Source organism: Pelodiscus sinensis, unplaced genomic scaffold (genome assembly GCF_049634645.1).
Source record: "Pelodiscus sinensis isolate JC-2024 unplaced genomic scaffold, ASM4963464v1 ctg49, whole genome shotgun sequence".
In the NCBI taxonomy this organism is placed as follows: domain Eukaryota; kingdom Metazoa; phylum Chordata; order Testudines; family Trionychidae; genus Pelodiscus; species Pelodiscus sinensis.
In genome coordinates this window covers 965632-991187 of record NW_027465953.1, presented here as the reverse complement: position 1 = coordinate 991187, position 25556 = coordinate 965632, and the positions used below count along the sequence as shown (strand labels likewise).

Genomic DNA, 25556 nt, shown 5'->3' with positions numbered 1-25556 from the left:
GCGCCTTCCTGGTCCAGGGTGGAGATCATGGACCTTATTCAGGTTTGGGGGGATTGCCCCCAATGTCCATGATCTCTGCACTAGAGAGAGGAATGCGGCCATCAATGGCAGGATAGCTGCCAGCCTGGCCCTAAAGGCCACATGTGAACCCAGGAGCAAGTTTGCATGAAAATCAAGTTGGTCTGGAGAGCACCCCAACCCTGAGCCTTGACCTTCTCCTCCCCTTTCTTCCTCCCCCCAAGTTTTCCCCCTTCCCTCTCCCCCCCTCTCTTCTCCCCTCTCCCGCCTCCTTTCCCCAGTCTCACCAGAGTTTCATTCTCCCCCCTCTCCCCCGGGGTTTTGTTAAATAAAGATAGTTTGTGTTCATGAAAATACGTGTATTTTATTTGACATCAGGAAGGGGGCAGAGGGAGAGGTAAGTGGAAGGACGTGAGGGAGGAATGAGGCACAAGCCCCCAGTGGGGCAGACCAGAGAGGCTCTGAGGGCTCCTCAGGATGGAAGCTCTCCCGCAGGGCCTCCTGGATACTGACAGCCCCCTGATGGACCTCTCAGATGGCAGCCTGCAGAAAGTTCAGACAGGTCCGCAGCAACGCGTCCACGAAAAGCACCAGAGTGCCCAGGGGCAGCTCTGGCTTCATGTCGCAGAGTGCTGTGATGTCCCGAGTGAAGGCAACCAGAGCACAGAGAAACAAAATGGTTTCCTGTCCCTCATGGAGGTAGGCAAGCAAGCAGGGAAACCTGAGAACTGGCTGTCCAGGGGGGTGCCTTTAAGCACAGGCCTCAGACAGCCTCAGGCAGCAGCCACACAAAGTAACTCCTGACCTGATGCCCTGCTGGACCTGGTTCTGTCCGGCCTTAAATGCGATTCACCGTCCACTCAGTGTGGACGCGCTATTTCGAAATAGCAAAACGCTATTTCAAAATGCATTTTGTGTGTAGACGCGCTATTTCGAAATAAGATAGTTTGAAATAATGCTGTAGTGTAGACATACTCTGAAAGAAGAAATCAGGCCCCTGAGTAATTGAAACAGATACTTCAAAGAGTTTAATTGGAAACATGTGCACAGTAAATACAAACACTATATTATTTACAGGGGAGGGTTATTTACAGGTGACTGTTTGTGAGACACAGCATGGCCAGCACCTGAGAAATAAACTTAAAGAGTCATCAGCATTTGTACAATGCCCCTTAATAAATATAATAACATGGGTTGGGATTAAGCTGCTGGATATGGAATGGAAAACAATCTCCAAAACAGGAAACACCACAAGATTAGGGGAACTCCTATTACCTAATATAGTGAATTATCAGAAAGTGTCAGTTCAACAGGGGGTCTCCATTGATCCCCTTCCCATATTCAGCCATCACAGGAAGAGTCTCTCCCCATTGAGAACCACAGACAATGATATCCCAGACCCCCTCAGCCTTTTACCCTCCTTTGCTAACTGTTGTCTGGTGACTCCTCATAGGCCCAGAACCCAGGAGGGCAAGAGTAAAGTGCTGAGAGAGACTAGAAACCTAACTATTCAGGAAACTTTTTCTATAAGGTGGAGGATCATAGCCTCTAAATTTGGAGGACGAATGATATGTGCACAGTAAATACAAACACTATATTATTTACAGGGGAGGGTTATTTACAGGTGACTGTTTGTGAGACACAGCATGGCCAGCACCTGAGAAATAAACTTAAAGAGTCATCAGCATTTGTACAATGCCCCTTAATAAATATAATAACATGGGTTGGGATTAAGCTGCTGGATATGGAATGGAAAACAATCTCCAAAACAGGAAACACCACAAGATTAGGGGAACTCCTATTACCTAATATAGTGAATTATCAGAAAGTGTCAATTCAACAGGGGAAAACACTGATCCCCTTCCCATATTCAGCCATCACAGGAAGATTCTCTCCCCATTGAGAACCACAGACAATGATATCCCAGACCCCCTCAGCCTTTTACCCTCCTTTGCTAACTGTTGTCTGGTGACTCCTCATAGGCCCAGAACCCAGGAGGGCAAGAGTAAAGTGCTGAGAGAGACTAGAAACCTAACTATTCAGGAAACTTTTTCTATGAGGTGGAGGATCATAGCCTCTAAATTTGGAGGACGAATGATATCTGCTGAGTACCTTCTTTGAAGGGCAGAGTGTTCTGAACTCCCAATAACATCAGAGGGAGTTTGAGGACACTCAGCAACTTATGGGACTGGACAATACAAGCACAGTTAAAGGCCCTGGATATCTAAAGGAAATCACCAAAATCCACAGTTAGATGCTTAAATGCCAATTAAAGCCACCCTTAGTGAATTCCCCCGGCATGTGTAATCCCCTAAGTAGTATAAGGGCCCTACCATCAATCAAACGTTAGCCCTGCCCCCTGACCCCGGAAGTCCCGCCCCCTGACCGCCAGAATTCCCTTCTCCCCTGTCACCGGAAGGCCGGCCACTGGATGGTAGTACATCCGGGTCAAGAGGGACAGCTGACCGGGTGTCATGTGACCCCCGTTAGGCCCGTCCCCTGTCACCGGAAGTCCCGCCCTTTGGGGTAATTCATCCGGGGTCAAGAGGGGCAGGTGACCGGAAGTAAGGAGTGTCATGTGACCCCTCTAAGGACTCGCCCCGCCTCCCTCAACCAATCAGGAAGGGGTTTTCCCCTGTAGGACCGCCCCGCGAACCGCTTTAACCAAGCGGGGGGGCAGTTCTGGGACCCGATGACCCGCCCAGCAGTGGGTCGTGTGACCCCTCTAAGAACTTGTCCCGCCTCCCTCTACCAATCAGGAGGGGGTTTTTCCCTGTAGGACCGCCCCGCGAACCCCTTTGACCAAACGGGGGGCAGTTTTGGGACCGGATGACCCGCCCAGCAGTGGGTTGTGTGACCCCTCTAAGAACTCGCCCCACCTCCCTCTACCAATCAGGAGGGGTTTTTTCCCTGTAGGACCGCCCCATGAATCGCTTTGACCAATCCGGGGAGTGCAGTTCCGGGACCCGTTGACCAGACCTGAGGCGGGTCGTGTGACCCCTCTAAGAGCTTCCCGTGACACCCTTTGCCAATCAGAGCATAGCACTTCCCCATAAGTTCTAGCGCCACACAAAAGAGGCCATCTTGTTCCAAGAGCGCGTGTTTCAGAGAGCGTGCAAACGCTGAGCGGAAACATGGCTTCTTTCACCAACTTTGTTTTGGTGCCGAGAAGAAAGCGCTACATCAGCGACAGTTCCGAGGAGGAAGGAGAAGTTGAAGGGAGCCCTTTGGCCCAGCCGCTGATGGATACACCAATATCTGACGCCGAAACCCAACCGCTCACGATGCAGCCAGACAAGCTAGATGGCCTGGAGGAAGAAGGTGCCCATGGCTCTCAGGAGTCGGACAAGACGCTTGGAAAAGAAGCCAAATAGGTAAATGAAAGATCGAAGTTGGGGCATCATGGGGTTAGGAAACCGGGATTTTGTAAACTTTAAAAAAAAAATGACCAGAGCGTCTTACATTATTTCTTTCTGGCAATCTTTTGACAGCTTGACGATGCCTTTCTAGCTGACCGTCAGACCCGGGACAGCATTGCATCGGACGAGGAAGACGAACCGGGCCCACCTTGTTTTTGCTCGACACTGATACAAAGCATTGAAGAGAACGCCAAGGATGACGGCCATGAAGAATTCAGGAGGTGGCTGTGCATTGACCTAGTTGAGCCAGTGCCACATCATAAGCGTAAAAAAGTTATGCGCTCTATTGTACGCGTTGGTGTTTATACCGTCCTTAGTCACTGTCTTAGGGAAAAGCTTTTTGAGGACTGTGAGGGTTGTGTCATAAATGCGCCAGCCCAGCGGTACCATGACTGTTTGACTTGGACTCCAGAGGGTATAAACTGCAAGCTCCGGGGCCTATGTGCTGAACTGTGTTTGGAAAGCTTATTAAATACTGTTATTGCCGTAGGTCCGTGGTCCCCAACACGGTGCCCGCGGGCGCCATGGCGCCCGCAGGGGCATTTGCATGCACCTGCCAGGTGCTCGGGGTTGACCTGGCCCTGGGTACATAGCGGGTGGCGCTTGCGCGGGGGGGGTGCGCCGGCCCCGGGCGCGCGGTGCTTGAGGGTGGGGGTGCCGGCCCCGGGCGCGCAGTGCTTGGCGGAGATGAGCATTATTATGGGGTTCTGGATGTGAAAAAGTTGTTCGGAGCGAAAAATTATTGTGAGTTTTGCCACACAGTGTACAGTCATGACCACTCTTGCAGGTATTGTTGCCGCCTCTGCTTGAGCGGAACGTGCTCAGACAGCGTGGGCGTGCCGCTGCGGTGTCCTAGCTGTAGACTATTTTGTTGAGCCAAAGAGTGCTTAGTCAGACACATAGACTGCGCATCGAAAAAACAAGTTGAATGCCTGTCTAAAACTTTGTGTGATGTGTGTCAGTCTTACCTGGACAAGCGGCACCGCTGTAAAGGACGATGCTGTAAGCAGTGTAAGGGCTTGCTTGTTGGCAACATTGACAATCATTTCTGTTTTATGGACAGCCTTAGAAAGCCCGAAGCCTCAGAAAAGTATATTTTTTATGATTTTGAATGCACGCAGGAGACGGGGTTGCACACTCCCAATTACATTTTTGCGATGGCCCTAAAGCCAGAAAAATCCTGGGAATTTAAGGGTAGCGAGTGTCTTTCTATGTTCGTTAAGACCTTTATTGGCAAAGAGTTCCGTGACTACACATTCATAGCGCACAATTCCAAAGGTTACGATGCGTACTTTGTCGTGAGACAGCTACTGAAGGAAAAGATGTGCCTAGAGCTGATCACTCAGGGTAGTAAACTAATGTGTGTGAAAGTTAAGGCCCTGGACATTCGTTTTATAGACTCTTTAAACTTCTTGCCCATGAAGCTTAGCAAGCTACTGCAGGCGATGGGGTTTGAAGGGTGCAAAGGGTATTTTCCACATTTTTTTCACACCAAAATTACGTGGGGCCTATGCCTGGTGTGGGACACTATGGTGTAGACAGTATGATGCCCAGGGAAAAAGCAGAGTTTCTCGACTGGTATCGGGACCACAGCTATGAGACGTTTGACTTGCAGAAAGAGCTCGCGTATTACTGTCAACAGGATGTTAACATTTTGAGACAGGCTTGTATTCTATATAGAAAAGAGATTATGAACATGACAGAGATGGGGGATGTAGCAGAGAGAGGCCCTGGTAAATTCACTGAGATAAACCTGTATATCGATCCTTTCCAGTACATCACGCTGGCCTCCATCTGCATGGCGATGTACAGGTTTATGCTTTTGGAGCCTAACACGGTAGCTCTTCTCCCTCCAGACAATTACCACCGGCAGAAAAAGAGATATTCGACCCCATCTATTCAGTGGCTGCTGTATACCTCTTACAAAGAAAATATACAAATACGGCATGCTTTACAGGGTGGGGCACTACAGGTAGGCCCCTACTTTTTAGACGGTTATGCCAATGTTGACGGGGTACGCACGGCCTTTGAGTTTAACGGGTGTTTTTTCCATGGCTGTGTCACCTGTTATTGTGAAAAAGCACAAAACCCTATGACAGGGACAACTTTTGGGTTTCTTTATTACAAGACGCAGCTTAAGACTGACTATCTAAAACGACTTGGTTTTGTAGTGAGGACTCTCTGGGAGCACGAGTGGGAGGTGATGAAAGAAACAGACAGGGAGCTTGCAGGCTTTTTAAACCGAGCCCAGTTACCCCAGCCTCTCAGGCCTAGGGATGCTCTTTTCGGGGGGGAGGACAAACGCTATCCGCCTATATTACAAGCCTAACCCCGGGGAAGAAATCCACTATTATGATTTTACCCTTTCGTAAACAAAACCAAAGAATACCCTATTGGACACCCCGATATAGTTTATCACAACTTTGGACCCCTTGCAAATTATTTTGGAATTGCAAAAGTTAAGGTGTACCCCCCGCGAGGCCTCTTTTTCCCATTGTTACCTGTCAGAGTGGGTGGCAAGCTTATGTTCCCGCTATGCCAAACATGTGCGGAAACCGAGCAGCGGGAGACGTGCACCCATACTGATGAGGAGAGAGCTATCCTGGGGACATGGTGCACGGTGGAATTGACTGTGGCCATAGCAAAGGGGTATACAGTGGCTAAAATCTGTGAAATCTGGCATTTCAGTGACAAATCTGACAAACTCTTGTCAGAGTATATCAAATTACACCTCCGTCAGGAACAAGAGGCTTCAGGGTATCCCGGCTGGTGCACAGACGAACAAAAACAAAATAAGTACGTTAACGATTTTTACCAAAAAGAAGGCGTGCGTTTACGCCAACACGAGATCAGGTCGAACCCAGCTAAACGCCAAATTGCTAAACTGTTTTTAAATTCTCTGTGGGGTAAATTCAGCCAAAGAACAAACCTACCCAACACCAGCATCGTAAGAGACCCTGATGAACTCTTTCGGTACCTGTTTTCCCCCAATTACGAGGTTTCATCCTGCGAGTTTATCGACAATGAAACAGCATGCGTGTCTTGGAAGCACGCAAAAGACCGGTACTCTGTCTCTGGCAATACCAATGTTTTCATAGCCTGTTTCACCACCGCTTATGCCCACTTAGAATTATACAGTCTCCTAGATGGGTTGCAAGAGCGGTGCCTATACCATGACACTGACTCAGTGATATTTGTGAAAAGGGAAGGTGACCGGAATCCCCCTCTGGGGGATTATTTAGGGGACCTCACGAGAGAGATCCCGTCAGATCAACACATCACTGAGTTTGTGTCGGCAGGCCCGAAAACCTACGGGTATAAGCTGTCGGGAGGAAAGGCCTGTATGAAAGTCAAAGGAATTACCCTAAACGTAGCAAACTGTGAAAAGATCAACTTTGACAGTTTGAAAGATCTAGTCCTGGACTATTGCACGGGTCTGCAAGAAAACACCTCAAAAAAGATAGAGGTGCAACAGCCCTCGATTGTAAGAAACAAAAATCAGTGGCAAATAGAGACAAAAACCCTTAAAAAACACAAAGGTGTTTATAACAAGAGGGTCCTAGGAGAAGGGTTTAAAACCCGGCCCTTCGGCTTTTGAAAAATGGATACGAGGTGGAAACACCCCTTTTCTGCAATTCTCGCAGGGCCTAGCAACTGTGGGAAAAGTTACTTTATAAAAAACGTATTGGATAATGCCAAACACACACTGTCTGTTATGCCTGAGAATATTTTGTGGTGTTACAGTTGTTGGCAACCTCTGTATAAAGAACTGCTCTGTAAATATCCCTTTACTAATTTTGTGGAGGGTCTGCCTAATGCTTTTGACGATGACCATTTGTTTCCTACTAATAAAGTGAATCTGATTATCGTGGATGATCTGATGAACTCTGCTTGTGAAAGCGATGAAATTGAGAAAGCCTTTACCAAGTACGTGCACCACAGGAAATTGAGCATTATGTATATCGTTCAGAACGTATTTTGTCAGGGGAAAAAGAGCCGTACGATTAACCTAAACACTAAGTACATGGTTCTGTTCAAAAACCCCAGGGATAAACTGCAAATCGCTACGCTTGCTCGGCAAATTTACCCCGGCAAGGCTCAATTCTTTCTAGAAGCTTTTGAGGATGCTACCAAAAGACCTTATGGCTACCTGGTGGTGGATTTAAATGCGTCCACGCCAGAAGCTTATAGACTAAGAACTGGTCTTTTCCCTCCAGACTGGCCGGTGGCTTCTACTTTGAAAAGAACAACCGCCGGGTATAAAAAGAGATGATTTATCGGCAGACCCTTTTTAACAGCTGGGGGTTGCCGACCGAAAACATGTCTAGCTGCGTGAAGAGAAACCTGGCTCTTTTAAAATTACTTAGCAAATCACCCCCGCAGAAAAGGAAGGCTATACTGTGTTTGGCCTCTGACGATTTAGTAGCGGCCATCTCAGAACTAGCACTCAATACCTTAAAAGGAAACGTGCCTTTGACGCAGAATCAAGTGAGCGTGCTGAAAAAGAAACGCACGCTTATAAAAACATTGTCTAATAAAAGGGTCTCGCTTAAAAGAAAGAAGCATCTGGTGAAGCAGTCTGGGGGGTTTATCGGCCCTTTGTTAAGTTTTGCTGTCCCTCTGATAACGGGGCTTTTGAATAACCGATAATGGAGTATGCAGAAAAAATGTACCTGGTGCCCAGCCATCAGCTGGAGCAATTAAGGGCTCCCCCTCCAGTGGAGGAAAATATCAGAACAACTGCAACTCGCTTACTGGATGCTGAAATGAAGTCTGTTCTTCAAAGGACTGACTTAGCCGAATACGAAAAGGCTAAACTCTACAGCGCTGTGCTTCAGAGATACCTAACGTACGTGAGGCAAAGTGATGCAGATAAAAGGAAAATAAGTCTGTTTCTACCAGAACAGAGTGACACCGCCAAACCTCCAGAAACAGAAAACACCTCAGACTCTGTGGTTCAGGAGCTGTTGGATAACGTGAATAAGCGTTATAAGAAAAACGCCTCAGTGTTGCTAAATAAGCTGGGCCAGGATAAAACTATCGCTTCCTGGAATGATAAAGGTGCATTTGTGTACAAAGGCTCGGTGGTGAATGGTTCTAACATGCTTGACTTAGTCAGAGCCATCACCCAGACGCGTTCTGTCCCTAGCAGACATGTACCTAAAGGATGGGATGTGTTTATCAATGCCATGGCAGAACTAAACGTTCCATCTTCCATCATGGGCAGTGCAGACAACAGAGTTCTTTTGGAACGCCTGAAGGCCTCAGCCACTGACGCTGGGATGGATCGAGAAACACCAACTCCTTTTTTGCCTTCTAAAAAACAAAAATTGGCTAAACTGTCTGACTGGCTCAGTGTGTGAAGTTTGTCATGTTCTAAAAATAATTTTTGAACTTGATCACATTTTGCTTTAAATAAAACACTTCTCTATATATAGAATATCTATTTAATATATATATATATTATGTCTAGGTATTTTTTCTGAATTGTTCATTGTTTTTAAGAAGAAAAATTAAGAAAAACAACCATCAGTTGCCTTTAAACCCCTCACCTGGGGTGCTTTACTGCGTGTCAATTTAATTTTCACATCCACCCCGTTCAACAAAAGTTTTTCTTGAAAAAACAGGTCGCTGTGTAGATGACCCAACAACTCCATTGTCCTGCTCTGGGACGTCAGCCTTGCACACCTCACAAATCCTAGATTCTCACCATCCAGCTGTTTTTTCGTGTTCTCCAGGAGTGTCTTTGTAAAACAGTCAGGCGGAAAATTGCTTACTAGGCGGTCTCCCAATGTAACGTCCAATTGACTGAAAATAGAGGCCACTGGGTAATTCACCAGGCCTACCGCGGCATCCCTGGGGAGTGCAGTCCCATCGCCTTTTACTATCTTGCAACAAAGGTAGAGTAGGATGTTGTTTAAATCCATATAATCTATGCCATTCCCTGCTATAAAAAAGTCGATGGGGGCAGTTTCTGTCACGGCTGACAGAGGCGGCACCTCGATGTAGATGCTTTTCTCAATGCTGGTCTGAGTAGGGGCTATCTGAAACAAGTCTAGTTCAGATTTGGTGCACTCTTCCGACCCGCGGTGAACGAAAGCCATGTTGACTAAAATATATCTCTTTTACCAGGTACAGAGCGTGTCCTCTTTCTCCCTGGCTTCCTCTTGGACTTTTGCTGATGGCCTGTCCTGCGTGTCAAGGCTCTTCTTTTAAAGGGTTTCGGGGGTCCTGTGCGTCGCGGATATGACGCATTTCTCTTTCTCTTCCTCCTTTTAATATACATCAGCCCTGACCCTTCCTGTTTAGCCGGATTCCCCACCTTCTCCAAGACAGCCTGGGAAACGTGGCCTACCACATCTCTGGCTATGTTTTGAGCGGCTGTTTTTATGTGGGGTTTAATAATCTCTAGCCCTCTTCGCAAAAGCGGTACAGCTTTTCGAAAAAGGCTACGGAATATACCCCCCACGCCGGCCCCGTACATCACAGGGGCTCCATGATATCCAGGAAGGGCATATCCAGCCTGGGCTTTGTAATAGTTGCTGTAGACTTTGGAGTCACCGTAATTTTTTACGATCGCCATAATAGTGTTTTGCTTTTTAGAAACCTCGCTCTTTCCGGGAACGCAGGTGCAGCTTCACAATCACCTTGCCAAAGCGAAATGAAACGCATCTGTTTTGATCCGTCTTTATTTCAATGGTGATGGTGTCGATGTGGTGTTGACTGATGGGTACGTAATGAGGCTTATCGTAGGTGATGGTAACAAACTCATTGTTATTTCCTCTGACAGGGACGCAGCGTAACAGGGGGACAGAAAAGTCCCCCACAAACTGGTGTTCTACAATATCCGTGTATAGATACAAGGAGTTGAAACCCCCTGTGATGTCTGCTGAGAAGGGACTCTTCTGGACACTGTGCCCGGGGGCCAAACCCAGAATGTTAGCTAGCTCCCCGAGGGTAGAAAACGTAGCAGTAGCATCGGTGGATTTAAGTCTACATTTTCTACTCACGGGGTCATAATTCATGATAACATCAGGCGGTCCAGAATGACGTGCCACAATGCTATTCATATGTTCCAATAATTCGGGTATAGTTGAGTAATAACCTCGCCGTAGGATATAACTCCATGGTTTATCTCCAAAGGTGATTTGGAAAGGGGTGTCCTCAGTAATGTTGTTCCAGCTGTGTGGATATTGTATTTCCGCTAACCCCACTTCCCAGGCCCCCGGGAGATCCAACGACTTTATTAGCTGTATTGTAAAGGCCGAGCTGGTGTTTTGGGGAAAAACCCCAGAGCTGGCGTTGCTGGGCAGAGTGATGTAGAAGCCCCCGTCCCCCATTTCTCTCCTTGCAGGTGGGATTGTTTTTATTCTCGCTTAAACGTTACAGAGTTGAGAAGCTTCTACCCAACTGTTAAATTTGTTGGGCCACCCCAGCCATTTCACCAATAGCTGCTTTTTTCTTCCTTTCCCTTTCTCTGCTAGAACTTTTTCAATCCTGTAAATCCTGTCTTGTTTGGGGTTCACCTTTTGTAATTCTTCAGGGTAAAACGACCCCGTCACTGTCTCACCCTCATAATCTTTTAATCGGTAGACAGGTCTCTCACCCCTGGTTAAGGCTTCATCCACTATGAATATCTCATCGGTAAATGTTTGTTCATAACCTTTTTTAAAGGCACCTTTGGTTTTAGAGAGTCTCACGTGGTCCCCTTTTCTAAAAGGAACAACAGCCTGTTTTATTTTAACATCATCTCCATAAACAGTTTTCCAGACCTTCAGAGAATTTGCGGGGTTCACATCAGCAGGTCTGGTCCGTATAGTTCTGTGAAAGCTCCAGCTGTAACTCTTTATAAACTCAGATAATATGTCAATGTAGCGAAAGGTATTGTGGGCTGTAAAATATCCACATCCTAGATTTTAAAGTTCTGTTAAATCGCTCCACAACCCCCGCTTTGACTTCATTGTTAGTAACAAAATGGTGGACACCATGCCGCTTTAACAATCCACTTAAAGGTTTGTTTAAAAATTCTTTTCCCCGATCCGTTTGTAATTTTTGAGGCACGCGACCTTCGCTGAAAATAGCTTTAAAGGCCTTGGCTACCTCCTTGCCCGTCTTGTCCTTTAGGCCTAAGGCCCAGGCATATTTTGATAAAATGTCTATCACTGTTAAAATATACTTAAAACCGCTGTTGCGTTTGGAGAACCGGTGCATATCCACCAAATCTGCTTGCCATTGTGCATCCACGTCTGAGACAATGGTCTTGTCTCTTTTAAAATGTATTCGAGCAGGCTTGTGCAAAGAGTAAGCGTCTTGGTCCGAAAGCCATGATGTTACCTGTCTTCTGTTCAAAGTTTTACTGTGCTTTTTGACTGCTTGAAACAGAGGGTTCACCCCACCAAAGCTGCCAGCTTCCCTGGGGGTGTAATGTATTTTCTCTAACAGAGCAATCTGCGTAGACATGACTGTTATTTGTGTTAATAAAAGATGCTGTAAGTATGGAAGGAACACATTCACACCAACACATTTCATACAAGTTTTATTAAGCATCTGGATTAACACACCCTTTTACAGCCATCTGCAAATGGGCACCATGACACCCCCACCACTATCGCTATTAGGGAGTCCGAGTTAATTCATTCTTGCACGTTTGTTCTCGAGATCCATGTGTCAGATATGAGCAAAAAAAGCGGGCACAAGATAGATTTACTCCCACAGGATTACCGATGTGCAATTTCTCAAAGGTTTCTAGAAAGTCATCGTCGACCTGGCAAGAGATTGTCAAAAAAGAGAATAAGCTACAGCTGCTGGTTTTTAGATTCACAAAACACCCATGATGCCCCCCACCTCGATTTTTTCATTTACCTGTTTGACTTCTTTTCCGTTCACCTTGTCCGACTCCTGGGAGAGATGGGCAGCATCCTCCACAGGGACAGATAACGAGAGGCCGTCTAGCTCGTCAGGCTGCCGTGGGAGGAGTTGGGTTTCGGGATCAGATCCTGGTGTATCCAATAGCAGAGGGGGCAAAGGGCCCCTTTTTGCCTCTCCCTCGTCCTCGGAACTGTTGCTGATGTGGCACTTTCTTCTCATGTGGTGGAAGGCCCTCGTCACCAAAACAAACTCCAAACTTCTGGTGGGGGTGGTGAAAGAGTCCATGTTTCTGCTCAGCGTTTGCACGCTCTCTGAAACACGCGCTCTTGGAACAAGATGGCTTCTTTTGTGTGGCGCTAGAACTTATGGGGAAGTGCTATGCTCTGATTGACAGAGGGTGTCACGGGAAGCTCTTAGAGGGGTCACACGACCAGCTTCCGGTCTGGTCAACGGGTCCCAGAACTGCACCCCCCAAATGGTCAAAGCGATTTGTGGGGCGGTCCTACAGGGAAAAAAACCCTCCTGATTGGTAGAGGGAGGCAGGGTGAGTTCTTAGAGGGGTCACACAACCCACTACTGGGCGGGTCTTCCGGTCCCGGAACTGCCCCCTGATTGGTCAAAGCAGTTCACGAGGCAGTCCTACAGGGAAAAAACCCCTCCTGATTGGTGGAGGGAGGCGGGGCGAGTTCTTAGAGGGGTCACACGACCCACTTCTGGGCGGGTCATCCGGTCCCGGAACTGCCCCCCCGATTGGTCAAAGCGGTTCGCGGGGCGGTCCTACGGGGAAAGCCCTTCCTGATTGGTAGAGGGAGGCGGGGCAAGTCCTTAGAGGGGTCACATGACACCCCTTACTTCCGGTCACCTGCCCCTCTTGACCCCGGATGTATTACCCCCAAGGGCGGGACTTCCGGTGACAGGGGACGGGCCTAACGGGGGTCACATGACATCCTTTTTTACTTCCGGTCACCTGTCCCTCTCGACCCGGATGTACTACCCTCCAGGGGCGGGACTGCCGGTGACAAGGGAGAAGGAACTTCCGGGGAGTCGGGGGGGGGGACTTCCAGGGTCAGGTGGCAGGGCTAATGTTTGATTGATGGTAGGGCCCTTATACTACTCTCCTACCCCATAGCAGAGCTGGCCGCACACCACCAAGGTCTAGCTTCCCACCGAAGTATATGAGGTGCAAGCTGGAAACAAGCTGGCACAGACAGAGCACATTGTCCTCCAGCAATCCCTCTCTTGTTCCCATTCAAGGTAGCAGGAGCTCTTTGATCTATTTGTCTGTGCTTCATTCCCCGAGCACTCATCCAGGTCAGATGTCTCTTAGGACCTGAGTTGCCACCATCTGGACAATGGGACTTGGGTCATTCTGTAGTACCTGGAGAGCTGGAATTACAGAGAATATGACTCACTTTTCATATAGTCACCTATGCCTGCAGTAGCTGGAGATTTAGTACCAGTGAGTACCAAGCTACAGAAGCTCTCTGTACAAACAAAGCTTTAGGTTCCTCCATTGGGATCCTTCCAAGCTCCAAACTGAGATGGAGGAGGGGGGAGAGGGGAGACCCTGACCCTACCAGAAACTCATCCAATTGGAAGGTGCTCCATTGACTCAATAGCTTCTGCTTTTAAGTTATTTTACATCTCCTGACAGAAATAAATCTGATGGTGTGGAGTTTGGGGTAGCAAAAAGTGGCTTCCAGGGAGCCGATGGAGCCCAAAGAGTGGATCACACAGGTTGGGAAGAGGCATTGCCAGGATAGCCAGGAGATGCACTGACTTATATCACACTGGCTGCAGTTTCCTCCAGGTACGTCTACACCGCAAAGTTAATTCAAAATAACAGCTGTTATTTTGAATTAACTTTAATAGCATCTATACATGCAAACCGCTATTTCGATATTAATTCGAAATAGCAGAGCGCTTAATTCAAATTTGGTAAACCCCAGAGCTATTAAAGGGATAGACCCTGGCCCGTGCCAGATCCAAGCCTACCAGCCAAGAGCCAGCAGTGGCCACTGGGGCCCCTGAGCCAGTAGCCACAAAACGTGAGCCAGCAAGGCACTGGCAGCCAACCCTCCACTGCTCCTCAGGAGCAGTCTGCCAGCACCCAGGAGCCTGACAGGGGCTGGAGAAGGCGGGTGCCTTCCTGGTCCAGGGTGGAGATCATGGACCTTATTCAGGTTTGGGAGGGATGCCCCAGCATCCATGATCTCCGCACTAGACAGAGGAACACGGCCGTCAATGGCAGGATAGCTGCCAGCCTGGCCACCAAAGGCCACATGCGAACCCAGGAGCAGGTTTGCATGACATTCAAGTTGGTGCGGTGAGACCCCCAACCTTGGGCCCTGATCTTCCCTTCTCCTTTCTTCCCTTTGCTTCTCCCTTCCAACTTCCTCCTCCCAGGTTTCACCCTCCCCTCTCCCACCCACTCTATTCCTCTCTCCCACCTCCTTTTCCCAGTCTCCCCAGAGGTTCACCCTGTTGTTCAATAAACCCAGTTTCTATTTTTGAACATACATGTCTTTTATTTGACATCAGGAAGGGAGGCTAGGGAGGAGTAAGTAGATGGACGTGAGGGAGGAATGGGGCACGAGCCCCCGGTGGGGAGGACCGGGGTGGCTCTGAGGGCTCCTCGGGGTGGACACTCTCCTGCAGGGCCTCCTGGATCCTGACAGCCCCCCAATGGACTCCCCGGACGGTAGCCTGCAGCAAGTGCAGCTGGGCTGATGGCAACAACCCTACGAGATGCACCGGTGTGCCCAGGGGCAGCTCTGGCTCCATGTGGCCGAGTGCTGTGGTGTCCCGAGTGCAGGCACTCAGGGCACTCCAAGACAGGACTGCTTTGTTGTCCCTCATCGGGGTAGACAAGCGAGCGGGGAACCCGGGGTGGGGGTAGGGTCCCGTGAAGCACGGAGCTCAGTTAGCCTGAGGCAGCAGCCCCACACACTATGTCCTAACCTGATGCCCTGCCAGCACTGGTTCCGGCCAGCCTGAACTTCGGTTCAGGGTCCACTCAGTGTGGACGCGCTATTTCAAAATAACAAAATGCTATTTTGAAATAGGTTTTGTGTATAGATGCATAATTCGAATTAGCTTAATTCAAATTAACTATTTCGAATTAAGTTAACTTGAATTAACGCTGTAGTGTAGACGTACCTCTTTCAGAGCAGACTAAAGCTGAATCTGTCCTTTGATGTGTGGCTGATGCACTTCACACCTGTGGTATCAGTTACTGCTTGCTTGTCAGCTAAATTTCTTTATAACTCACTAATGAATAGGATTTCACCTGTATTTGTTACTTACAGGTCAACAGATGTTCCATGTCCAGCCATTTCATATTTTTGGTGTCCGTATGTTCCAGGATGATGCCTAAATAAGCAGTGTAAAATAAACATCAATAAAAAACCTTCTCTTGTTAAGTGCAAGGTGATAACATTGGCCCTTTGGCTTCTATTGTGGGTCTAAGGTGAGCTGTAGGCAAGAAAATACTAGAAAAGTTTAGCGTCCACACTGAAGAGAATGAGAAAAAAATTAAGAATGTTTACATAAAACCTCATTTGCTTTAAACAATCTATGTTCCTCTTGCCACTGCTGTCAGTTATTGGAGATATACTAGGATAGTGTATTAATCTAGTGGTGTGAACAAAGGGCTGGGGCCAGGAATAAGTGCATACTAAGCAAGGATCTCACATGGATAAATTAATTAGGCCACAATGCTTGCCTGGCTTGCATGGGTGTGCTAAGGAAAGGATGGCACAGGGCCAAAGGGGAGGAATCTAGTGCTTCCTGGGCAAGGCAATCAGGAACCTGCAACAGCAGGCACTGTGTGGCGGTGGCCTGCCTACCTCCCAGTGATGAAGCACCAGTAAGGAACAGTGAACAACACTGAGCTTAGGTCTATAGTTTGAGTCCACACTAACTCTGACTACTAAAAATAGAGTGCAGGTAAGATGACAGAAGCAGTCGGAGGAGCTAGCCACCTTGAGAACAGACTTTTGGGTTTGGATGGGATCATCCTTGGAATAGTTAACCCCTCCTGCTACTCCTGCCACAGCTACTCTATTTTTAGCACACTAGTTTGATCGGAGAATAAACATACCCTACGTGACAGTGTGCCAGCCTCTGCTACTAAATGACTGCGCCATCTCAAAGCATTCTATTGCAACTTACAAATTCCTCCTAACACCACACTGGAGAAGTAGGAGAACATTAACATCTCCATTTATGCATGAGAAGTCACAGCACGGAGAGATTAATAGTAGCTCAGTGCTGCACACAGGGACTTTTTCTGTCTACCTCAAAGGGAATACCAAAAGGGACACGGCACACTTTCTCTCACCAGCTAACTTGGCTGCAACTGCCCGGATCTCTTCCCAGCTGCTGCAGAAGTATGTGATGGTAGTTTTGTAAAAGTTCTCCAGTAGCTCAGCCTTCTCTTTGGCCTAGAGAAAATCAGGGACACATGAGCTCTCTCTGGCTAGAAATGCCCTTTGACTGCCAACACATGCCTTTACAAACCACAAGTAAACAGTCTGTGTTCCTCTTGCCACTGCTGTCAGTTATTGGACTCACTCAGACTTTTTTTTTAATTTAAACAAGTAAATAAAAGAAAGGACAGGAGGCTGTGTAGAAGTGGGGAAAGTGGGAATCTATGGCAGATTTACATTCCTCTCACCCTCAGTCCTGTATCCCACTCTAATAGGGTACGTCTACACTACAACGTTAATTCGAACTCACTTAGTTCGAATTACTTAATTCGAACTAAGCTAATTAAAACTAACGGATCTAGACTAAAAAACTAGTTCGAATTAGCATTTTACTAATTCGAACTAGCATGTCAACATTAAGTGGACCCTGAACCGGGCTTAAGGATTGCCGGAAGCAGTGCCGGCAGGTCATCAGAGGAGGACTTAGAGCGTGGAGATGCTGTCTCAGGCTAGCCGAGGGCTGTGCTTAAAGGGTCCCAACCCCCACCCCGGACAGACAGTTCTCAGGGGTGCCCCGCTTGCAAAGCAGTCTTGGCTTGGAGTGCCCGGAGTACCCACACTGGGCACATCACAGCACTTGGCCATCAGACCGGCTGCACTTGCCGCAGCCTGCCATCTGGGGAGATGGGGCAATTGGGGGGCTGCAGGAGAGCTTCCACCACAAAAGCCCGCAGAGCCAGCCCAGTCCTCCCCATCGGGGGCGCGTACCCCATTTCTCCCTCAACTCCTTCCACTTACCCTTCCTAGCCCCTCTTCTTGATGTACAAAATAAAGGACAATTGTGTTCAAAAATGGAATCTGTCTTTATTGAACAAAAGTGGGGGAGACTGGGAAAAGGGGGTGGAAGAGGGGAAGAGAGAGGGTGGCAGAGGGGAGGGCAACTAAAATGATCAGGGGTTGGGAACAGGTCTCATATGAAGAGAGGCTAAAGAGACTGGGACTTTTCAGCTTAGAAAAGAGGAGACGGAGGGGGGACAGGATAGAGGTCTCTAAAAGCAGGAGTTGGGTGGAGAGGGTGCATACAGAAAAGTTCTTCATTAGTTCCCATAAAGAAGGACTAGAGGACACCAAAGGAAAGGAATGGGTAGCAGGCTTCAAACTAGTAACAGAAAGTTGTTCTTCGCAAAGCACAGAGTCAACCTGTGGAACTCCTTGCTGCTGGAGGCTGTGAAGGCTACAACTAGAACAGAGTTTAAAGGGAAGTGAGATCAAGCCATGGAGGTTGGGTCCATGGAGTGGTATTAGCCAGGGGGTAGGAGTGGTGTCCCTGCCCAAAGTTTGTGGAAGGCTGGAGAGGGATGGCACGAGACAAATGGCTTGGTCACTGTCTTCGGTCCATCCCCTCCAGGGTCCCTAGGGTTGGCCGCTGTCGGCAGACAGGCTACTGGGATAGATGAACCTTTGTTCTGACCCAGGATGGCCATTGTAAGCTCAGTGCTCAGGGTCGGGGGTCTCAGTGGACCCCCTTGATTTTCATGCACACCTGCTCCTGGGTGGCCAGGCTGGCAGCTCTCCTGCCCTAGCCGGCCACCTTCCTGTGCCTAGTGCGGAGATCGTGGATGAGGTCCACGATGTCCGCACTAGCCCAGGAGGGAGCCCGCCTTTTGCGGTCCCGGGCAAGCTCCCAGGACCCGCCAGCCTGGTCCCGGGAAGAGGGGGAGGGCTGGGGGGCATCGGGTGGGTGGCTCGATCCGCACCAGTTGCAGGGTCTGCTGGCTGGGTGCTGGCAGGCTTGCACCTGGCACGGGCACCGTAGCCAGCCCGTGCCCCTTTAAGGGGTCCGGGGCCGGGAGGGGGGCATAGAGTTTCCCTGGTGTTGGCCGGAGTGGCCACCAGGGAAAGCTGGGGAGGGCTAGCCTCCCACTAGTTCGCATTAAGGGGCTACACAGCCCTTAATTCGAACTAGTAAATTTGAACTAGGCTTAATCCTCGTGGAATGAGGATTACCTAGTTCGAACTAAGCGCTCCGTTAGTTCGAATTAAATTCAAACTAACGGAGCGCTAGTGTAGCACCTATGAAAGTTAGTTCGAACTAACGTCCGTTAGTTCAAACTAACTTTGTAGCATAGACATACCCATAGATACTTACATTGCCCATCACACATTCCCCCTGCTTCTACACCATAAGCCTATGCTGTCAATAATCTCATATAATTCTGTAGGTCACTCACAAGGTGTCTGCAGATATCCATCTGGAGCTCCTCAGGGTTCAGCTCGGTTCTCCAACTAAGATGCTCATTAAGTATAGTTTGGAGCCTCTTCAGTCCCAAAAATGGGGCACAGAGATGAAATGTAGCTCTGCACTCCTGAAAAAGAGGGTTGCACCATTGAATTGTTCCATAACACGTATTGTGCTCATTCAAATGGAACTCATGTCCTTGACTGCTCATCTACCCCAAGAATAAAAGGGATTCCCCTGAAGTAATAGACAGAAAATATGCCAGCATGACTTTAATAGGGGGAAAGGGATTCTACTTCTGGAGTATTGCATCCAATTCTGGGCACCCCATTACTTAAAAAATGTTGATACATTGGAGAAAGTCCAATGGAGGGCAACAAAGATGATTAGGAGGCTGGAACACATGATTTACAAGAAGAGGCTGAGGGATTTGGGATTATTTAGTCTTCAGAAGAGAAGAGTGAGGGGAGCTTTGATAGAAGGCTTTAACTACCTGAAGGGGGATTTCAAAGAGGATGGAGAGAGGCTGTTCTCAGTGGTACTAGATGACTGAATGAGGAGCAATGGTCTCAAGTTACAGTGGGGGAGGTCTAGGTTGGATATTCGGAAAAACTATTTTACTAGGAAGGTGGTGAAGCACTGGAATGGGTTACCTAGGGAGGCAAAGGAACCTCTAAATCTAGAGTTTTCAAATCCTAGCTTGACAAAGCCCTGGCTGGGATTGTTTAGTTGAGGCTGGTCCTGTTTTGGGCAGGAGGTTGGACTCAGTGACCTCCTGAGGTCTCCTCCAAACCTATGGTTCTATGATTTTATAATACTGAAAACTGGAGATAGCAGCAATGTTTTTTCAGAACAGATGTAGCTATGAAAGCTGCTTCACTAGGCATAGCTGTGGTCTTTCCTCTGTTGTGGGGAGGCAGGAACGTGGGGTGCAGAGATAGGCAGGAATGAACTCTTGGGATCAGACCCATGACCTATCCTGAACTCCAGTGAGACAACCCTGGCTGCTAAGGACCAGCCTGTCTGGGATTGACTCAAAAGGAGGGCAATGAACTGAGGGAAGAATTTAGGTCTCCACTGCGGGAAGGAATAGCAGAGCTCCCCTGGCATCAGGAGGAAGATTCTTTTTGCTTAGTAATTAAGTCACTGTCATTCTTACCATTGAAACCTCAGGGCTTGGATCTTGCAGGTGCAGCAGAAGCGTGACCCAGCTCTGTCTAACCTGCTTGGCAAAATAGTCCTTCCATTTTCTCTTTGCAGAGCCGGCCAGGATACCAAACAGGACAAAGGCCAATGCACGAAGAGTGTTGTCCTCCTATAGCCAAGAAAGCCACACAGGTTGGTAACGAAGAAATAACCACATCATGTATCTAGCACAGCTGTCTCTTCTACATTAGGGTAGAGTGATTCCAACTACAGAAGTTTAAAAGAACTGGAATTAATCAAGTTTGGGCCAAATGTGTTGATTCATCAAAATACTTTGAAGACAGTTCAATTTTGACAACATTCTTCCAGAAGCCAAGTAGGGGTACTTGGTCAGCTTCTTGGTGACCCATCTAGCAGGCTAACTGGGATCTTGGGCTTCCTGGCCCTCACCTTCAGAACAGCCTGTCTGGCAGGCTGACAAGGAGCCAGGAAATGTGCACCCTGGCACCTCTAATTCCCAGTGTTTCCAGGTTCCCTGTCTCCAGCATAGTCTACCAGTAGACTGCCCTCAGGCAAGGCTCCCAGTAGAGCTGGGTTGAGAATAGTATTACGGTTTCACAAAGAGTTTTGAAATTTGGGCTGGGGGGTGTGTCCCCCAAATAGGAACAAAACCAAAATTTGAAATCTCAGACTTCTCTGCAAAATGGAATAATTTCAACCATCTGACATAAAAATCGTATGGAGCAGGCCCAAAACAGTCTATTACACCCTGTATGCCCATTTTCCTTGTTATGCAGCTACCTAATCTAGTATTCATACTTCCTTTGCCATTCTCATTGGAAATAAAGATGAACAGAAGGGTGAGACTGAAGGAGCAGGGATGGCATCCTCATTTTCTTAATTCTCTGCTCCTCCATAAAACACATCTCTTCCCTAAGGCCTAAAATCACTTCATTCTGACATGAACAATGCCCAGTGAGGACACATCATGCATTGTAAATGGAGCCTCATCAATGTCAGCTGAACTGGGGTTGAAGGCTTCTGTTCACGTACATTATCGAAGTACTTCCGGATCTGTGTGGTGAGGTCTCTGAAGGAAGAACCTATGTCCTTCCCTTTCAGCTCGTTCAGAACGTTGGCCAGTGCCTTCAGGCTTTCGGCAGTGACTTCAGAACTGAAAGTGTCTTCTAAAGTCCTGATCAGTGCCTCCAGAAGAACCTTCTTGTACTTTTTCACCTGTTCAGACGTATGACATTAAAAAACACTTTCCACTAACCACATTTCTAATATGTTTTTTTAGCAATTATGAAGCAGTGGGAATTTCATCTGCCCCCCTAGTGACCTATAGCTATATTTTACATCAGGTACTAGCTACAATAAGCCAAACTCTGTGCCATATTACACCTATGTAATCCTATTAGATTTCTAATTACTTAGATTTGAAGGCCAAAAGGGACCATTGTGATCATTCAGTCTGACCTCCTTCACAACACAGAACCTCCCCAAAATAATGTCTGTTTGACTAGAGCACCTCTTTTAGAAAAACAGCCCATCTTGTTTTTAAAGTTGCTACTGATAGAGACCCCACCACAACCCTTGGTAAATGGTTCCAATGATTAAAATTACCATTAAAATGTATGCCTTACTAGCAGTCTGAATTAGTTTAGCTTCATTCCCCCTCCCTCCCCCATTGAATCTAAAGGCACATTTTCTAGCCCTTTGAAAATTCTTGTGACTCTTCTCCAATTTATCAACATCCTTCTTGAATTGCAGGCATGATCCTGACAGTATTCTAGCAGTTCTCACACCAGTGCCATAAGCAGAGGTAAAATAACTTCTTTATTCTTATTCAGAATCCCTCTGTCTATGCCTCCGAGGATCACCTCAGCTCTTTTGGTCACAGCTTTGTACTGGGTGCTTACGTTCAGCTGATTATCTATCATGATTTGAGTTTTTTAGTGTCTCTGTTTCCTGGAATAGAATCTCTCATCGTGGAAATAAAGCCTACACTCTTCATTCCTAGGAGTATACATTTACATATGATCATATTAAGTACATATTGTTTCCTTATGCCCAGCTTACCAAGAGAACAAACCTGCTGTGTATTGACTGCAAAGAGGTTACAGGGGTATGAGAGAGCAGACATTGGCCTAGTGCATTGTGCATGGCCTCTGTAAATCCTGAGCAATTGTTTCCTTTAGTTTCTCTAGTTATGCTGCATTGTATTCAGTATTCTATCTTACCTTCTCAGGTGCCCCATAGACTAAATTGCCTAGGCCTCTTACAGCCATTTGACGGACAATGCTGTTATTGTCCCGTGACCTTTCTTCTAAGCTATGTAAGATAGACTTAAGGATCTTCTTCTCCCTGAGTATGGGATCAGTCATTAGCTGAAATAAAATCAACATGTCCATTAGCTCTAATATGTTCATTAAGATAGCGAATATAATTTGAGGAGACACGTAATACACTGTAATTTATTATTCTATATGAATGAGTACTGTGTTAAAAACATGGATTTTTCCTTTTAGGCACTATAATGGGTGATTGCTCATCCCTTGAAAGCCTCTCAGTGACTGCATTTGATACCACAATCCTTTTCTCGCCCAGGTGCATCCTGCCAGTCGATCTTAGTGAGTCTTCCATGGCTCAGCCCTCTGGCCAAGTCCCAAAGTCCAAACAAATGCCTTTTAGGTCCTGTTGCCCTCACTAGGGTCTTCAGCCCCAACTCTGGACCCTTTATAGTCTGTTCTTTGTTCAACCTCTCCATAAGCCTTGTCCCCTTCATCGGGTTTATGCCACTGGGGAACCTGAGCCTGCCCACTACTCTTGGTTCCAACCTAGAAATAGCAGCGAGTCATTGCTTCATTTCAGTTTATTGCTACTTTTTCCTTGGGTTCTTCCTATGGGGCCACTTTCAGTTTCTCCCTCTAATTATATGTTTAAGGCTCGTAAGGACTCTCTCTCTGCAAATTCAGCTTCAGAAAATGCTGCCTGAAATAAACCCCTGTGAATTGGTTTGGCCAGAGAATAGCATCTTTTCTTGGCCCTCCACTTCCTGAAAGGAACTGACCTAATAAAGCCCTGTAGCTCCATATATCTGAGCCAGCTGGGCTCTGATTGGCAGCTTTCATGAGGCCTCTCTAGGCAGACCTTGAAAACCCACGTTTGTGACTCCTTTCCTAGGTGGGGTGTAGAAAGATTTTGGGGCACAAACAGATTCCTAGAACCACCAGATGAGCCTCTAAAATAGCGACTTAGCGTAAATGTGAAATATGACACAGACGTTATAGCAAGGCTGTGGAGAGGGAGGATGCTCCAGTAGTTAGCAGCCTAGGACTTAGGAGGTTCCAGTTCAATTTCCTGCACCCTCAAAGACTTCCTAGATGATGTTGGGCAAGTCACTTGGGCCTTCTGTGCATCAGTTTCCTGTTTGCAAAATGGGACTAATAGTGTTTCCCTGCCTCACAGGGGTATTGTAGGGATACATACTTTTAAAGAGTTTTGAGGCACTCAGATACTACATTATCATTTTGAAGTACTCAGATAATACAAGTTTCTAAAAGGATGTTTTAAGGAAGATGGAGAAAAATTGTTCTCCTTGGCCTCTAAGGATAGGATAAGAAGCAATGAGCTTAAATTACATCAAGGGAAGTTTAGGTTGGACAGCAGGAAAAACGTCCTGCCTGTCAGGGTGGTTAAACCCTGCAATAAATTGCCTCAGGAGATTGTGGAATCTGCATCACTAGAAATATTTAAGAGCAGGTTAGACAAACACCTGTCAGGGATGATCTAGACTGTGCTTGGTCCTGCCGTGATGGCTGGGGATTGGACTCGAAGACCTCTCAAGATCCCTTCCAGTTCTAATGTTCTATGAATCTATTATTCTACATTAATGAGAATCTAAGATAGATGTTAATGTATTTGTATGTTGCTTATTTTATAGTATTAGGACACTAGATTCATTTAGAAGATTTGCTGAGCTAGACCAAAATCAGGAGCTGTTGGTCAGTATTAGCCCTAGGAATTGTCAGAAAAGGTCTAGTAATGCAAATTCTATGGCTACATCTACATTGGCATGATTTTGCGCATAAGCAGCTGCCAGTCTACACTGGCGGGGAGTTCTTGCACAAGAACACTGACATTCTAATGTCTAAAATCAGTGCTTCTTGCGCAAAAACTATGATGCTCCCGCTCAGGAAAAAGCCCTCCTGTGCAACTGTTCTTGCGCAAGAGGCCAGTGTAGACAGGCCACATTAATTTCTTGTGCAAGAAAGCCCAATGGCTAAAATGGCCATCGGAGCTTTCTTGCGCAAGAGAGCGTCTACACTGGCACGGATGATTTTGCAGAAAAGCGCCTCTTAGCACAACAGCACATGCCAGTCTAGACGCTCTCTTGCGCAAATATTCTAATGCAAAAACTCTTGCGTTAAAAGTATGGGTATGTCTACACTACAAAGTTAATTCGAACTAACAGCCATTAGTTCGAATTAACTTTAATAGCGGCTATACATACAAACTGCTAGTTCGAATTTAAATCGAACTAGCGGAGCGCTTAATTCGAACTAGGTAAACCTCATTCTACGAGGAGTAACGCCTCGTTCGAATTAAGTAGTTCAAATTAAGGGCTGTGTAGCCACTTAATTCGAACTAGTTGGAGGCTAACCCTAATCAGGTTGCCCTGATGGCCACTCTGGGCCAAACCAGGGAAACTTTTCTGCCCCTCTCCCAGCCCCAGAGCCCTTAAAGGGGCATGGTCTGGCTACAGTGCCTGTGCCACTGGCAAGCCTGCCAGCACCCAGCCAGCAGACCCTGCACCTGGCATGGCATGAGCCAGCCACCCGCTGCCACCCAGCCCTCCGCCTCTCCCCAGGACCAGGCTGGCGGCTCCTAGGAGCCTGCCCAGGGCCACAAGAGGCAGGCGCCCGCCTGGTCTAGTGCAGAGATCATGGACATTATCGAGGTTTGGGGGGAGGCCTCCAGCGTCCACGACCTCCACACTAGGCACAGGAATGCAGCCGTCTAGGGCAGGATAGCTGCCAGCCTGGCCACCAAAGGCCACATCCAAACCCAGGAGCAGGTTTGCATGAAAATCAAGTTGTTCCAGTGAGACCCCCGACCCTGAGCCCTGCGCTTAGTACATAAGAACATAAGAATGTCCGTACTGGGTCAGACCAAAGGTCCATCTAGTCCAGTAGCCTGTCTGCCAACAGCGGCCAACACCAGGTACCCCAGAGGGGATGGACCGAAGACAATGACCAAGCAATTTGTCTCGTGCCATCCATCTTCAGCCTTCCACAAACAGAGGCCAGGGACACCATTCCTACCCCCTGGCTAATAGCACTCCACGGACCCAACCTCCATGAATTTATCTAACTTCTCTTTAAACTCTGTTATAGTTCTAGGCTTCAAAGCCTCCTGTGGCAAGGAGTTCCA

General features: G+C 47.5%; 2 protein-coding genes across 2 annotated transcripts in view; both read right to left on the bottom strand.

Moving 5' to 3' along the window:
• Positions 1-13072: 13072 nt before the first annotated feature.
• On the bottom strand, positions 13073-21314 carry LOC142825341 (maestro heat-like repeat-containing protein family member 1). Its single transcript, XM_075917298.1, has 6 exons — positions 21174-21314; positions 20134-20289; positions 18967-19101; positions 16648-16750; positions 15612-15677; positions 13073-13691 (listed from the first exon to the last, which is right to left on the bottom strand). Exons 2-6 carry the CDS (start codon positions 20134-20136, stop codon positions 13618-13620), a joined length of 381 nt encoding a protein of 126 aa, XP_075773413.1. The 5' UTR covers positions 20137-20289; positions 21174-21314; the 3' UTR covers positions 13073-13617.
• A 669-nt stretch (positions 21315-21983) lies between these two features.
• Positions 21984-25556, bottom strand: part of LOC142825343 (maestro heat-like repeat-containing protein family member 2B) — a 35190-nt gene continuing 31617 nt past the window's right edge. Inside the window, exon 21 of the mRNA XM_075917300.1 lies at positions 21984-22510. Coding sequence (XP_075773415.1) covers positions 22355-22510 — 156 coding nt within the window. The 3' untranslated portion in view covers positions 21984-22354. The remainder of the gene's footprint in view (positions 22511-25556) is intronic.